Here is a 17,227-nt window from a genome sequence, read left to right as displayed (position 1 = left end):
TAACCAAAACTCAAAATAAGTATATTCTAAACCTAGAATCTAAGCAACTATTAAATACTGTTTTCAGGGGCTAACCATTAAAAAAAAAATAACGCTGCAAATAATGTCCTTACGAGTTCAGGCAGAAAGTGATGAATGTGTCCCTAAAGCAGTTTGAGCGGGAAATATCCCTACTACGTCCACGGTAGCATTTGCCAAATGATATACATTTGGGTGAGCTCGAAAAACGGGATCGGAACAAATGACACCAGGCGTTCTGATGCGACAGGAGCAGGTGGATTTGTGCCCCAAAGAATATCGTTTTATTCTTAGCCACATGCTCTCACCAACAGCTGGGTTTTAAACCATGCAGTCTTCTCCAACGCCCCAGTTTCAGACCGCGAGGGAGGGAGCAGGACTTCAGGCTCCTCTCGGCCAGTGCAGACACAGGCGAAAGGGAAGGAGGGAGGGGCCCACAGCCCCGAGGGGCGTGGGAGGCAGTTCGGGCCAGCACTGCCCAGATCCGTCCCTTCCCGGGAGGTAACACCCGGGGACCACTCTCCTAGCCCAAGCTTCGGGGCCTACGCAGCTGTGGGGCGCCGCTGCCGTCAGTCCGGCTGAGCCGCAGCGATGGGGACTGCGATGGGGGCTTGAGGGAGTAACTCTGGGATTTCAGGAGCGGAAGGAGGGCAAAGGTGGAGGCGGCTTGTGGATCCCCCTTCCATGGTGGGACGCGGGAGGTGACCTTCGGGTCTCTGAGTGCTCCGTCCCCGTCCCTGCCCGGACCCCTTCCCAAGTCCCAGACCCGCCGCTCCTCTCACCGTCTCGGCTTCTGTGTGCTGGGGTCCGGCACTCTGACCCCCCATTACCCCACGGAGGAAATTCATCTTGCCGCTCAGCCACCTGGTTTACCGGCCCCTCCGGGAAAGAAACGAAGACAACTTCCCCGCCCTCCGCAGGGCCTGACCCCCAATCCCGCACTCTACACGCTCCTACCGCCGCCACCACCGCCTCCAACTCGGCGGCCGCTCCAGCCCCTTAAGCCCGGAAACAGCCGCCACCAGCGGCGAAGATGCGCATGCGCGGGGACGTGGCATTACGTGGCGGCTCGAAGGTTGAAGGCAAAAGGGGAGCGGAGGCGAGAGCAACCTCGTAGCTAGGTTCCGCCAGAGCCCCGCCCACTGCGCAGGCCCTGCCTCCCTCCTCAGAACTCGCCTCTGCTCCCGCCCTTCGCGGATTGTTCCTGCTGGCCGCAGCCACCCACGTGGTCGAAGCCCGGCCCTGCAGGCTGGAGAGGATTTGGTTACGCGTTTCGACTTGCATGCAGGGTGTTTAATTGTCGCCAAGCAGGACTTACTGCAAGCTATCAAATCTGAGGTCTTATTTTTTTTTAGTCGAAAGTGAAATTTTCCTTCGGCCGACGTGACAGGTAAGGGGTTCCGGCCCCTGGGAGGGTTCGTTTGGTTTGACGGTTTAGTAGTACCAGCGTTGTGGCTTTCTTATCCCGGTAAATTGCATTTATTTACAGGGCTTTGTTTGGTGATAAAAAGGGTACTAGACGCCCCTCATTCCACTGCCACTGGAGGGCGCATTTCTCAGCTCTTGCTCTTCAAACCTGCTGAAAGGAATTCCTAGATCTAAACACAAGGTACACCTCAATTTTCAAGTGTCGTCAGGAGGAAACCCACCAAACTCTACTTTTAGCTTACTAGAGAAATACATTTTTCTGCTGTGTCAGTTTGGCGAGTAGCATAATGTTTTGTTGTTAACTATTAACCCCTGCGTTTTCAGTGTTTTGTTTAACATGAAAAAATGTCATTTTCTCAAACTGATATGCCTGTTCCTCTGGCAGTGAGGTTGTCAGTACACGTGCTTCTGGAATAGTCTTGTAAATTTCTTGAGGCTAAAAAGCACAGGGTCTAGTTAGTTGACTGACTCATGCACCTCTCCTCTTGGATTCCCCTCAGGTCTCAGATTCAGCCTTTAAAATTGAACTCGTCATCTTCCCCTGCCTCTCTTAAAGAAAAAAAGTCAATACGCTGCTTCTACTGTGTGCATGCTGTGCTCAGTAGTACCAACTGTCCAAATAAGTGCCTAAGCTAGACAGAGGAAGCTGGGAAGAATCTTAGAGTCTGGCTTTCCACCCACGCATGTCCAATCAATAGTCACGTCCTATCATTTTTATTTATAGAATATTTCTCAGATAGGTTCTCTGCTCTCCATCCTCTATGCCTACGACATAGATTATGTTCTTCTCATCATTTCTCGTTGAGATTACAGCAACAGCCTCCTAACTAGTTTGTCTGCATTCATCCCTGGCTTCCTTCAGAAAGTCTAATCTCCAGTCCACCCTTGGATGAGACTAACAACAACAAAACATCTGCTCATGTCAATCTTCTTAAAATCCTTCAGTTGTTCCCCTTTCTCTCTAAAATAAAGTCCAAACTCCTTAGTTTGTCATAGAGGCCTATTGTGATCTGGCTTCTGACTACTTTTTCAGCTTCTGCCTCCCCCACATACTCTGGACATTTTTCTCAGACGTAGATATGCTCTTACCCTCCCTTCTCTTCATCAAGCAAACTCCTGCTAATTCCTTAAGACTCAACTTTGGCATCATTCTTGAAAGCTTTCCCTAAAATCTAAGTATATATCTATATGCTAGCACTTTGCAGTTATTAATACTATTTATGGTGGACATTCAATAAATGCTTGTTAAACCAAACTGTTAAGGGCAGGACTATGTTTATTCATTTTATATCTCTTGCCTACCACTGTCTCATAAAAGGTGATATTGATGGATAAATGAATCATTGAAAGAATATATGAAAATTATACTAAGGAGGAGGTTCCCTTTTTTTAACCTGTAAAGTGGAATTGTAGGGAACACATCATAGGCAATGTGTTTCCTAGTGCCAACATTTTAAGCCTGTGTAACTTGGAGAATGGTGGGGTCATACTGCCAAAAATCCTGTGCACTAAGCATTGTCCTCTGCTTTAAAACTATATACACTTGACATTTACCGTAGTCATTTTCCATGGGAGCATTTTGTTGCAGCCTAAAAAAAGGTAAGCAGTAAACACTCAGCATTTTTATTACCAAGAAATGCATACGAAGAACTTCACTCAAGCCCCTAAGCCTCACCCATCCCTGAACCTCACTCTACCCATCATCAGGAATGAGGCTCATAGATGGAGTGGGCCACAGATGTCTGTTACTCCTCTTATTTAGTAATTAAAAAGAATGCCTTGACATTTTAGCAAAGTTGTTTAAAGGCACCAGCCCTGTCAAATGCCCTGTTTTGTTTTGTTTTGAGACAGAGTTTTGCCCTTGTTGCCCAAGTTGGAGTGCAATGGTGTGATCTTCGCTCACTGCAACCTCCGCCTCCTGGGTTCAAGCAATTCTCCTGCCTCAGTCTTCTGAGTAGCTGGGATTATAGGCATGCACCACCATGCCCAGCTAACATTTTTTGTGTTTTTAGTAGAGATGGTGTTTCTCCATGTTGGTCAAGCTGGTCTCGATCTCCCGACCTCAGGTAATCCTCCCACCTTGGCCTCCTAAAGTGCTGGGATTACAGATGTGAGCCACTGTGCCTGGCCCTGTTTTGTTATAAACTTTGGTGGGTGTAGTAGGTTACTACACTTTAGTGAGAAAAGTTAGTTACTATACTTTAGTGAGTATAGTGGTAACAGCTTACTATGAGTTTTCCCTGCATTTGACCTGTTTTCTTCCCCAACAGCATCCTGTGAACAGGAGGGATAGACAATTGGGTGCAGATGTGATGAAGGCGGGATACCCAAGGTATTGTCACTACAGAACAACCATGAAATGGACTCCTTATTTCAGAGGAAGAGAGTTACTTATTAATCCACTTCTACTGATTTTGTAGAGAAAAGTCAGGAACTGTGTTGTATTCCTGTTTGCACCCTTTAATCATCTAGTAGAATTTTTTTTTTTAACATAGTAGATGTTCAGGAACTACCTGACTTAATAAAGGAAGAGAAAACATGAACAAATTGTGACCCCCTGACTTGCGTGTTTACATTTCTGGCTTTCATAAATCTAAGCATTCAGGATAAGAGTGCCGTGAATCATTAAAATACACATAATCAAAAAGAAAAAGAATGATTCTTCTTTTTCTAAGCCTAACCTGACAATAGATCAAGGAACAAGATTCATTGGTTTGAAATCCATTTTTAAAATTGCTTTCTTTTTTTCCTATCCTTTCTTACTTTCTAGTGGAAAACTCAGCAAAAGCAATGAAATCTAATTGTATAAGATTGTTTTTTACTTGGGGTGGTACTGAGGTAGAATGTTGTCAATGCTTGCTTAGGAGAATATATAGAAGTGATCATTTGTATTTGAAATATATGTGGGTTTTTATTTATTTATTATTTTGCTAGGTTATAAATAGGTATCATAAATAGATTTTTAAAGAAGTGGCTCATGCCTGTAATCCCAGCACTTTGGGAAGCCAAGGTGGGAGGATCACTTAAGCTCAGGGGTTTGAGACCAGCCTGGGCAATGTGGCAAAACCTCGTCTCTACAAAAAATAAAATATTAGCTGAGCATGGTGGCACATGCCTGTAGTCCCAGCTTGTAGTCCCACTTACTTGGGAGGCTGTGGGAGGATCTCTTGAGCCTGGGAGATCAAGGCTGCAGTGAGCCATGATTGTGCCACTGCACTCCAGCTGAGATCATGGAGTGAGACCCTGTCTCAAAATAATAAAAAAAAAAAGACTAGTAGCTGGAAAAATCCACAAACATTGTTGATATAATTATGTATTATGCGTTAACCAAACAACATGTAGCAAAATAAATTGATGATTTCAATCTATAGGAAGCAGCACTGAAAATCCATGACTAATCAATAACCGTATCAGACACGTAGTGCTCTTTATTTGCCAGGCTCTGTTCGAAGTTCTTTATAGAAAATAATTTGCTTAATTCTCACCACAACCCTATGAGTTGGGTAGGTTATTAGTCCTATTTTGCAGATGGGAAAACAGGTTAAGAGGGTAACTTGACCAATGTCATAGAGGATAGGAAGTGGCAGAGCTGGGGCATAAATTGGCAATCTGGCTCCAAAGCCTGCACTCTAATGTAGTACCTTATCCTACCTTTCTAGACGTAAGACAATGATCATGCACTAAGTAGAAATGTGGCCTGTCAAGTCCATGTATAATTTGGCCCTTACCTCATCTCCTGTGCTACATTCCATCTCATTTACTCCACTCCAGCCACATCATCTGGCTTCCTTGATGTTTCTGAGACCTTCTCCCCTCGTTATGCCTTTTGCAATTGTTCGTTCCTGTATTTGGGATGCTTGCTACTCCATCCACATAGAGGTAAGGGTCACTCTTCACTGTCTTTAAGTTTGCTCAAATGTTAATAGATCTTTCCTGAATAGTCTAAGTTGCAACCTCCTCGTACTCCTTTTTTCTCTGATCTGCTTATTTTCCTCTGTACCACTTAATCAGTCTGATACATTATTCTCCCATACACACTATGTTCCCATATTTCATGAGATCTACTATGCTATTAAGTGTACCCTAGATAAAGGAAAAAAAAAAAAACTTGCCAAAAGATCTGAATTTCAGGCAGAAAATGGGAAAAACGTGCATTGTAGGTTTATTGAAATACAGCGTATAATATACATATTTTTCTTGTTTATTGTCTGTTTACCCCCACCAGAAGACTACCCTCATCAGGGCAAAGATTTTAGTTCTTTTGTAACTTGCCTTATCCCTAGTGCTTAGCACAGCATCTGGCACCAAATAGGAACTTGGTAATTCTTTAATGGATGAATTCCCCAGTTGAGGAAGTTCCTGATATTGGCTTGTATGCATAGGAGTAGAAATTCTGCATTGTTGCTAAGCATTGCATAGCACCCAGATTTCCTCAGTAGAGTGTGAATTAGGGTTCTTAGATCCTATTAACATGCTAGTTTTAGTTTATGACTATTTTGGCAGCCTTTAATGACTAGCTTAGTAATTACTTTTTATCATATATAAAGATAAATCTGCCGGGCGAGGTGGCTCAAGCCTGTAATCCCAGCACTTTGGGAGGCCGAGGCGGGTGGATCACGAGGTCAAGAGATCGAGACCATCCTGGTCAACATGGTGAAACCCCGTCTCTACTAAAAATGCAAAACATTAGCTGGGCATGGTGGCGCGTGCCTGTAATCCCAGCTACTCAGGAGGCTGAGGCAGGAGAATTGCCTGAACCCAGGAGGCGGAGGTTGCGGTGAGCCGAGATCGCACCATTGCACTCCAGCCTGGGTAACAAGAGTGAAACTCCGTCTCAAAAATAAAATAAAATAAAATAAAATAAAGATAAATCTTTGTGAAAGAAAGGACTTATATTTTTACAATCAGATCTCAGCTCATGAAGGAACCGTCTTAGTATCCCCATGGCCAACCCATCTTGCTTTGAGATACGCTACACTAATACAGTGGTTTTCTTTTCTTTTAGGTAATACATTCATATGGTTAAAATAAAAAGCACAAAATATATATAGTAAAAAGTGTCCCTGCCACTCCTTGGACATCCAAGCAATCAATATTAATAATTATTTAACTCCTTACAGATATACAAATATGTCTATATTCTCCTCATTTTTTTCATCACACAAATAAATATAGCACATCGTATACACTGTTCCACACCATGCTTTTTCCAATTTAATATGTCTTGGAGATTGGTCCATATCAATATATAGAGGGCTTCCTTGTCCCTTCTTACTGTGTTTCATAAAGTATTTTTCAATTTTTTTTTTTTTAAGATGGAATTTCACTCTTGTTGCCTAGGCTGGAGTGCAGTGGCGTGATCTTGGCTCACCGCAACCTCTGCCTCCCATGTCCAAACGATTCTCCTGCCTCAGCCTCCTGAGTAGCTGAGATTACAGGCATGCACCACAACACCCAGCTAATTTTTTTGTATTTTTAGTAGAGACGGGGTTTCTCCTTGTTGGCCAGGCTGGTCTTGAACTCCTGACCTCAGGTGATCCACCTGCCTTGGCTTCCCAAAGTGTTGGTATTATGGGCATGAGCCACCACACTTGGCAGTGCTTTTCAATTTTTTTTAAGACAGGCTCTCGTTGTGTCACCCAGGCTGGAGTGCGGTGGTGCAATCATTGCTTGCTGCATACTGGAACTCCTGCGCTCAAGAGCTCTTCCTGTCTCAGCCTCCTGAGTAGCTAGGACTACAGGTGCAGACCATCATGCCTGGCTAATTTTTTTTTTTTTTTTGTAGAGATGAAGTCTTACTGTATTGCCCAGGTTGGTGTCGAACTCCTGGCCTCAAGCTATTCTCCCCCACAGCCTCCCAAAATGCGATTGCAGGTGTGAACCAACTGCCCTAAGCTTCAAAATATTTTTAAAAGCCTTAAGAAGTCCTTGGGAGAAGAGAGACCAGTAAAGGAGGTTCTGGTGGCTGGGCGTGTTGGCACGTGACTTGTCATCCCTGCTATGCGCAGGAGGTTGAGGCATCAGAATCGCTTGAAGTTGCAGTGGGTCAAGATTGTGCCATTGCACTCCAGCCCAGGCAAAAGAGTGAGACCATTTCTCAGAAAAACAAAAAAAGAAGAAGGTTCTGGGTCCCCATCCTGCTCCATTTGATTGGTTTCATTTGTTTATACTTACTTTTTCATTAGAACAAAAAGTCAGAGGCTGCAATGTTGGACAGCTACTTTCTCAGGAGATAAGAAATGAGACCAAGGCAAGGACTTGGAATAGTTGAGGTGTATCCCATGCTGTAGAGTCCACAGTTCCTGCTTTTTTTTTTCTGAAAGGAATGGGAATTATTGCTTCGTGTGGTTGTTTTTGGGATTTTATTAGATAATAACAGTAACGTTCATAGTACTTAGTACTTGAAACATAGTAAGTACTCAATAATGGTTAGAGTGGAGACCTTGATCATCTTCAGCGTTATCAATTTCTTAACAACTGAACATTTAAAGATATTACCCTGTAAGTCTTCAACTCCAACCCTACTGGCTCATGTTACTGAAAAGTCTGTTACTTCAGATGAGACTTAATCTGGGGTATCAAGCCAATTTCCCCATGATCTGGGTTTCCACTATTTCTGGACCCTGCTCTCCTTATTGTTTTTTTCCTCTGGCTCCAAGAGGGGCAAGATGGCTGCCAGGACCCATAGTCCTAGTCTCCCAGGCCCAAGTTCATCAAAGAAGACTCCCAACCTCTCTCCTAAGAGTCCTAGCAAAAATCTTGTGACTCACTGAACCTGGTTGGGCCGCATGCCTATGTGGTGAGCCAGTTCCTGTAGCCTAAGGTTTGAGATGATCTGATTGGCCTTGAATCATACTCCCACTTCTAAAGCAAGGAGTAGAAGTCTTCATCTTATCTCAAAGCATGTGGCATAAGAGCTGGGGAACAGGGACGTTCACGTTTCTCAAAGGAAATCTGGAATACTGTACCAGGAGAATGTGTATCAGGATATGAAAAACAATACATACTCACTGTATCCCCTAATGTACTTAAGCTGCTTGCCAGTTTTTAAAAAAATTATTTTTCCAGCATTATCACTAGTATATACCAGCATCAGTTCTGCTTCTGCAAAGATTCAAAAGATCATGTTACATTATTTAATAAAAGTCATTTGACATTGCATTGTACTTAAATCAGCAATAAATCTATCTTTTTTTGGAAAGTATAATCCAGTTGTGTTTCCATTTTTAAGAAAATATAGGCCGGGCGCGGTGGCTCAAGCCTGTAATCCCAGCACTGTGGGAGGCCGAGGCGGGTGGATCACGAGGTCAAGAGATCAAGACCATCCTGGTCAACATGGTGAAACCCCGCCTCTACTAAAAATACAAAAAATTAGCTGGGCATGGTGGCGCGTGCCTGTAATCCCAGCGACTCAGGAGGCTGGGGCAGGAGAATTGCCTGAACCCAGGAGGCGGAGGTTGCGGTGAGCCGAGATCGCGCCATTGCACTCCAGCCTGGGAAACAGGTAAAAACCCGCTCCACTAGCATCAGATAAAAAAAAAAAAAAAAAAGAAAATATAGCTGCGCACAGTAGCCAGCACTTTGGGAAACTGAGGTGGGCGGATCATAAGGTCAGGAGTTCGAGACCAGCTGGCAAACATGGTGAAACCCTGTCTCTACTAAAAATACTAAAAATTAGCCAGGTGTGGTGGTGCTTGCCTGTAATCCCAGCTACTTGCGAGTCTAAGGCAAGAGAATCGCTTGAATCCAGGAGGCAGAGGTTGCGGTGATCGGAAATCTCGCCATTGCACTCCAGCCTGGGCGACAGAGCATGACTCCCTCTCTGAAAAAGAAAGAAAGAAAATGCAATAAGCAGAATTACTTATGAAACACCTAAATTAGGAAATCCCGTTTTCATTTCCAAAGGACTTTTTATAAAACTGTTTATTGAGGGACAAGTTTATCAGATCCAGGCCCTAGCCCTGTTTCTTGTGGAGAATCTAAACTGTTACCTCCTAATACCATTGTCTCTCCCTGGATACCTCAAGCCAGCTGAACAGGTATGTCCTGAATAACCAGGGTAGGGTTGCAGTTTTTACTGTCCCATTCCACAGCTAGACCAAAGCCTTTGAAGTTCACTTTGGCTGATGCCAAAATTCCATGGAAACTTAAGATGATTTATAATGGAGTCATTGCCACCTTCCTGGCAAGCTATGATTTTACAGCAGTCAAAGCTGATCTCCCTCATTTGCCTGAGGCTATGCTCCAAGCAAGTATTTGTGGTGGGAAGGAGTGACAGAGTTGCTTCTTGAGATCAGAGTACAGTATTTCAAGGTAGACTGGGCCTTCAGGCCAGCAGATGGTAGCTGACCTGGACCAAAACTTTCCAAAGTGAGCCCACACTTCCAAGGTCCCCTCTCTGCAACCCCCTTCTCCCAGGCTCAAGTGATCCTCCCATCTCAGCCTCCTGAGTAGCTGGGACTACAGGCGTGCACCACCACACTCAGCTAATTTTTATTTTGTTTTATTGTAGAGATGGGGTTTCACCGTATTGCCCAAGCTGGTCTAGAACTCCTGAAGACCCACCCGCCTCAGTCTCCCAAAGTGCTGGGATTACAGGCATAAGTCATCACACCCAACCGTAATTCCAGTTCTTTTTTTTTTTTTTTGAGATGGAGTTTCATTCTTGTTACCCAGGCTGGAGTGCAATGGCACGATCTCGGCTCACTACAACCTCCGCCTCCTGGGTTCAGGCAATTCTCCTGCCTCAACCTCCTGAGTAGCTGGGATTACAGGCACGCACCACCATGCCCAGCTGATGTTTTGTATTTTTAGTAGAGACGGGGTTTCACCATGTTGACCAGGATGGTCTCAATCTCTTGACCTCGTGATCCACCCGCCTTGGCCTCCCAAAGTGCTGGGATTACAGGCTTGAGCCACCGCGCCCGGCAATTCCAGTTCTTTAATGAAGTTGACTGTAAGATGCCAATGGCCTGTGATTGGCAGATACACTAGGCAGATCATCAGGATGGGCTCAGTAATTTGCAGATGTTATGTGGAGGGTCCAGAACTGGCTGAGGCAGGTGGTTTGGGAAAAGGAGAGGGAGTTGGGTGTGGACATAATTCTCTGCCAGCATCTTAGGAGTCCATGGGCAGAGGGATGGAAGATGATAAGACTGTTAAGTATGAAGAGGCAAAGGCGAGAAGTCTTCTCTTTGGCCCCTGTTCCCTGATGTTTCCTTACAAGATCTCACAAACACCATACCAGTGGGTGATATGAAGAACTGGAAGAGGGCTGGGCACGGTGGCTCATGCCTGTAATCCCAACACTTTGGGAGGCTGAGGCGGGTGGATTACCTGAGCTCAAGAGTTTGAGACTAGCCTGGCCAACATGGTGAAACCCCATCTCTACTAAAAATACAAAAAATTAGCCAGCTGGGCATCACAGCACGTGCCTGTAATCCCAGCTACTTGGAAGGCTGAGGCACGAGAATCTCCTGAACCTGGAAGGTGGAGGTTGCAATGAGCTGAAATTGTACCACTGCACTGCAGCCTGAGTGACAGAGCAAGACTGTGTCTTGGTGGCGGGAAAAAAAGAACTGCAGTTTGCTCTTTGCACCGCCCTCTCCCCACCTCTAAGACCCACACACATGGCCTTTTCAGGACAGGGCCAAAAAGTGACCCAGACCCTAGTCCTAACTGTGCTCCCTCTTTACCAAGTATGTGAGTAGTGACTCCTAAATTGCTCAGAATCCAAGGTCTGTATCGGTTATTGCAGCAGCCAGTCTCCTTCCTGTGTGGGTGCTGCTATGTAGGTCTGGTTCTAGTATCTGGGTCAGAGAAAAATGACTGTACTGGTATTTTGGTATTTATGGTATAATACCAGATCTTTGTTTTTTTAAACTTCATAATTTGTCACATTTAAAACAAATCAGTGAAAGGATATTTAACATATTTCATGTTAAGATGTCAGTGATTGCTATCAACTTCAGAAAAGCCCTGAGGCAAATCTGATGGGATGATTAGCATTGAGTGCCTTCCTGCAACTTTAACTGTTTCATGAAGCTTTTAGAGTCTGGGCCTCTGGATAGTTGCTTAGCTCTGGCCAGAGGCTAGGCTTTCCTGGTGCAGCAGTTTTGATTTTTTTTCTGGCAACCCGGGAAGGATGGTCCTTCTTGTGGTCCAACACTTGCCTGCCCCAGCTGAAGAGCCACTTTGTTCAGAGAGCTTTTCACGTGGGATCCATACTCTGCCCCTTTGGTGGACAGATGAGTTACAGGAGCTGATGGACAAAGAGAGGGTAGGATTTCTGTGAAGGAGACAGTAGGCAAAGAAGAGGAAGAGGATCGAGTGTAAGAGAGATCCAAGAAACTGAATGAAATTGCTGACTAATATCTGCAGCAGCTAGAGTATTACACCCACATAAATACAGTTTTTTTTTTCCAGTACTTAAAATAGCTCAGTGTACCAGAATACTGAAAACAGATGTACTTGGTTTCTTGAATTATTGATTCGGCAAACATTTGAGCCTCTGTCCTCTGTGCCAGGCCCTGCCATAGGCACTCTTCTGTGTGTTTTTCATTCTGGACTGCTAGAAATTCTTATTCCTGTTTCACAGAGAGAGAAGCCTAGACTTCAGCATGATATAGACCAGAAAAGCATGTTTTCTTTGGAAACCTAGACAGAGCTTGCCACTTTTGGACTGGTGTAACCGTGGGCAAATTAACTTTTTAATTGTGATTGCCACGTGCTGCAATAGAAAACCAAACTAAAGAATGTCTTAAACTAGGAGGCAGGCAGTGAAGGACTAACACAGAGGCTATAGAATGCCAGCTTGGATGCAAGCTGGAGTTTTTCTGTGCAGACATCCTTGACCTGAGGTTACAGGCTGGCTGTTCTATCTCCAGCATCACATTCCTTATTCTAGGCAGGAAAAAGGACGAAAGTGAAGGGGAAAACGTATCTGTAAGTGAGTGTGCCTTTCCCATTCTCCTACCCTTTTAACTTTCAATATTGAACTAATTTCAGAATTGCAGAAAGATTGCAAAAAGTGATGCTTTTTACTCCATCTGCTTTATAATTTCTTTTCTTTCTTTTTTTTTTTTCTGAGATGGGATTTCACTCTTGTTTCCCAGGCGGTTGTGCAATGACACGATCTCAGCTCACTGCAACCTCCACCTCCCGGGTTCAAGTGATTTTATTTTTGTAGAGAGTCTCGCTGTGTTGCCCAGGCTAGTCTTGAACTCCTGGCCTCAAACAGTCCTCCACTTTGGCCTCCCAAAGTGCTGGGATTACAGGCAGGAGCCACCACTCCCTGCCAGTGATATCACTTTTGATTAATGGTTTAAAGTACCGTCTACCAGTCTTCTCCATTGTACAGTTACTACTTTTTCCCTTTGTAATTAGTAAGTATCATTTGGGAACATGCTTTAATACTGCATAAATATCCTGTTTCTCATCAAACTTTCACCCTCCAATTTTAGTATCCATTCATATTCTTGCCTGAATCACTGGTGGTTGCCAGTCTGCCTGCTGCATGAAAAGCTTTCCAGGAAACTCCATCTTTCAACTTCCACCTATTTTGTTAAGAACTATGTCCATTCTTAGCTGCCAGAGTGCCTGGGAAATGAATTATTTTCTTGTTTTGTTTTGATATGGACATATTCTCTCAACAGAAGGGAGGATAAAACCTAGGTAAGCAACTTGCCAAACTAATAGCATTAGTACAAGGATTAAATTGAATTATGGTTGATACTTAAAAATACCCATCCCTAACCTGTAGGAACAGAGTTTTGTTTGTTTATTTTTGAGATGGAGGCTCAAGGCTCTCTCTGCCTCCCAGGCTGGACTGCAGTGGTGCAATCTCAGCTCACTGCAACCTACGCTTCCCAGGTTCAAGCAGCTCTTTGCCTCAGCCTCCCGAGTAGCTGGGATTACAGGCGCCCACCACCACACCTGGCTAATTTTTGTATTTTTAGTAGAGACAGGGTTTCACCATCTTGGCCAGGCTGGTCTTAAACCCCTGACGTTGTGATCCATCCACCTTGGTCTCTAAAAGTGCTGGGATTACAGGCGTGAGTCACTGCACTAGGCTTTGTTTTGTTTTTTTTTGATCACTTTTGGTTAGCTAGTAAATGGCAGAACAGGTCTGCAACTCTAGTCACTATACTATAGTTTCCTTTTACTAGTTTTAGAAATTCTGTATTCTCTTAAGTCTTTTGTCACTCCCTTCAGCTATATAATAAGACTACCTCTATACTGTATGAATCTATGAAACTCTTTGTGGAATGGTCTTATATACTAGATGAAGACAACATTATGTGTATATTAAGTAAAGAGCCTGATTCAAATTTCTTTGTATTTGGATTTTATAGTCCAAAACAATTGTTCACTTTCAAGGTAATGGCTGTTCATTTATTTTCCCAGGTGTCATAATCTGGAGAGACCCAGGAGGGGAAAATACTCAGAGAATGATGGCATTTGTTCAGCTTTATAAATAAACACAATCATGTGTTTATTTATTATTGATTCTTTGCAGTTTAAAAAATAGTTAACAGAAAGAGAGAGGGAACTGTAAAAATCTTTCCTCTCTTGTCAGTTGTAAGAATTGGAATTTCAACATTCCCTTGTCACAGAATCAATGTGAATAAAACATGAAAATTTATTACCAGTTGGCAGTAAAATCTCACTTCATTTAACTGAGAATTTTACATTGAGCATCATGAGATCATGTACCTCAAAATAATGTTAGTATATGACAGAAATTAAAAATGATGGTAAAAAAGGAATAAATCAAGATATGAAATTACTGAATGATCCCAGCGAAGTTTAAAATATTTACACAGGAAAAAGCTTAGAAGGAAATGTAGTAAGATGTGAACTAAGAGTAGCTTTATATATATATATATATATGTAATTACTTATTTATATATATATATAAAAATACATATAATATATATATAATTACATTTTTATATGTAATACATTTATATATATAAATACATATATAAATACATTTTAAAATGCTATAAACTTTAAAAAATTGACACATAATTGTACATATTGATGAGATATAGTGCGATATTTCGATACACGTATACAATATGTAATGATCAAATTAGGGTAATTATTGTATCCATCACCTCAAACAGTTTTTTTTTTGGGTTGAGGACATTTAAAATCTGCTAAGAGTAGTTGTATTTTGATGGAAGGGTCTTGTGTGATGATTTTTTCTTTCAATTGTTCCATAATTTCCAGCTTTTCCTTTTTATAATCACACATAACAACAGACTTAGGGAACAAATTAAATAGAAACAGTTGTGGAAGAGAAATGTCATCTGGAACCCCAACCAAACTATCAGTTTGCTTGGGAGGAGAGACACAGGAGCTCCATGCTGCAGCCTGTTGCCTAAGCCTGAATGTCATTCCATCCTCTTTGGTAACATCTCTTTCTCCTTCCCTTTAATTCTCCTTTTCCTATTTTGTTTTATTTTTTTTGAGACAGACTTTTGCTCATTGTATAGGCTGGAGTGCGATGGTGTGACCTTGGCTCACTGCAACTTCTGCCTCCCAGATTCAAGCAATTCTCCTGCCTCAGCCTTCCAAGTAGCTGGGATTATAAGTGTGCGCCACCATGCCCTGCTAATTTTTGTATTTTTAGTAGAAGCAGGGTTTCACCACATTGGCCAGTCTGGTCTCAAATTCCTGACCTCAAGTGATTCACCCACCTCAGCCTCCCAAAGTGTCAGGATTGAGCCACCGCGCCTGGCACCTTGCTTTTTTTTTTTCCTGAGACAGGGTTTCTCTGTTACCTCACAGCCTCTCTGCTGCCATGTATGTTAAGTTTGCTGTGCATATGCAACATGGCTTTGGCTTGTTGCTGACCAGACCCCTGTCCAAACTCAACATGACCACACCGTGTAGCCCCCATAATTGATTCAGTCAGACTCTGGGGCTCTGATTGGTTTGATTTGGGTCAGGTGCCCATCCTGGTCCAATCAGGAGCTATGCTTAATAAATGTTGCCCCATTATTACCTGTGTTTTTTATCTTGGCATACAGAGTGTAAAGTGGGTGAGAGTTTGAGAAATCTGGTATATAGACCTTTTGGAGCTCTTACCTGAGTATAGTAGTAGTTGGTATTATTTCCTAACAACAACAAATCCTTGTACCAAATACTTTATATACATTGCTTCCATTAACTATCCTAACCACTCCCACAACTTTCACCTCTTTTTACACAGTAGGAAACTATTGAAGGAGAGAGTTAAGTAACTTGTGGAAGGTCACAAAGCTCAAAGATGAGGATTTGATCTGAGATTTCATTGCAGTCTTAAGTCATTGGCTGCTCCTGACAATTGCCATAGCTTAACCCTGGTCATCATATGTTTGACCCATAAACAATATGGAGGTTAGGGGCACTGACCCCAAGGCAGTCAAATATTGTGTGTAACTTTTGACTCCCCCAAATTAAACTTTTAATAGCTTGCTGTTGACTGGAGGCCTCACTGATAACATAAATAATTGCTTAACATATTTTTTTTTATGTTCTATGTACTATATACTGTATTCTTACAATAAAGTGAGCTTGAGAAAAGAAAATGTTAGGCCAGGCGTGGCAGGCGGAGGCAGGTGGATCACCTGAGGTCAGAGGTTCGAGACCCGCCCGGCAAACGTGATGAAACCCCATCTCTACTAAAAATACAAAAATTAGCCAGGCATGGTGGTGCATACCTGTAATCCCAGCTACTTGGGAGGCTAAGGCAGGAGAATCACTTGAAGCTGGGAGATTGAGGTTACAGTGAGCCACGATCACCATTGCACTCTAGCCTATGGGACAAGAGTGAAACTCTGTATCAAAAAAAAAAAGAGAAAATGTTATTAAGAAAACCATTAAGTGGCTCATTCCTACAATCTCAGTACTTTGGGAGGCCAAGATGCGCGGATCACCTGAGGTAAGGAGTTTGAGACCAGCCTGGACAACATGGTGAAACTCCATCTCTAAAAAAAAAAAAAAAGAAATAAAAGAAAATCATAAGCTAGAGAAAATATATTTGCTATTCATTAAGTGGAAGTGGATCATCATAAAGGTGTTCATCCTCATCATCTTCACTTTGAGTAGGCTGTAGAGTGAGAAGAGGAGGGACTGGTCTTGCTGTCTCAGGAATGGCAGAGGAAAAAGAAAATCCAGGTATGAGTGGACCCATGCAGTTCAAACCCCTGTTGTTAAAATGTCAACTGTGCTCGCTTCCCAGCTAAATTAGCTCACTTTGGGAAAGTATATAATTTATGAGATGTGGAAAATTAACCAATAGCTTACAGAGGCCCACTTACAGAGGAAGTGTTTCCCAGTTGTTTCTGGCCTGTGACAAAGCTGCAGTCTTGTCAGAGCACATGGAGAAAAGGAGAGACAGTCCTTTTGGTTTCTCATGTTGTCATCCAAAAATTAGAGAAGCAGTACAGGCTGGTGTGGTCACTCACATCTGTAATCCCAGCACTTTGGGAGGTCAAGGCAGGAGGATTGCTTGAGCCAAGGAATTCAAGACCAGCAGCGGCAACATAGTGAGACTCTGTCTCTAGAAAAAATAAAAATAAATAAAAATAAAGCAGTCCACACACACCCCACACTTTGTCCTTTATATAAGGTATCATCAACATTCAGTAATAGCTTAGTACCTAGCACATTATCTAGTATGTGGTAATATGTTCAATAAACTTTTTTTTTTTTTTTCATTAAATGGAAGTAGCTGACTTTAGCTTATACCCTTTTTTAATAAATTGAAGCCAAGGGCCATCAGAGCTGG

General features: G+C 42.9%; 2 protein-coding genes across 8 annotated transcripts in view; one reads left to right on the top strand and one right to left on the bottom strand.

Annotated features, from left to right (window-relative positions):
* Positions 1 to 1,093, bottom strand: part of USO1 (USO1 vesicle transport factor) — an 84,555-nt gene extending 83,462 nt beyond the window's left edge. For 2 of the 5 annotated variants that reach the window (XM_032261030.1, XM_032261032.1), the window contains exon 1: positions 801 to 999. In XM_032261030.1, the coding sequence (XP_032116921.1) occupies positions 801 to 866 (66 nt within the window). In that variant the 5' untranslated portion in view covers positions 867 to 999. Of the gene's footprint in view, positions 1 to 800 lie in introns of all 5 variants that reach the window. The other 3 variants (XM_032261033.1, XM_032261031.1, XM_032261035.1) reach the window with 3 other exon arrangements.
* A 162-nt stretch (positions 1,094 to 1,255) lies between these two features.
* The window catches only part of G3BP2 (G3BP stress granule assembly factor 2), an 87,421-nt gene continuing 71,449 nt past the window's right edge, over positions 1,256 to 17,227 (top strand). Inside the window, exons 1-2 of one of the 3 annotated variants that reach the window (XM_032261041.1) lie at positions 1,286 to 1,408; positions 1,508 to 1,627. Coding sequence is in view for 1 of the 3 variants with exons in the window: in XM_032261036.1 (XP_032116927.1) it covers positions 3,759 to 3,764 (6 nt within the window). In the remaining 2 variants the exon portion in view is untranslated. Of the gene's footprint in view, positions 1,409 to 1,507; positions 1,628 to 3,743; positions 3,765 to 17,227 lie in introns of those variants that run through there. The other 2 variants (XM_032261040.1, XM_032261036.1) reach the window with 2 other exon arrangements.

The sequence above is a fragment of the Sapajus apella genome, unplaced genomic scaffold (genome assembly GCF_009761245.1).
Source record: "Sapajus apella isolate SASKATOON/1434 unplaced genomic scaffold, GSC_monkey_1.0 scaffold121, whole genome shotgun sequence".
NCBI lineage: Eukaryota > Metazoa > Chordata > Mammalia > Primates > Cebidae > Sapajus > Sapajus apella.
Note: the sequence above shows the minus strand (reverse complement) of the source record. Positions and strands in the feature narration are given on the sequence as shown.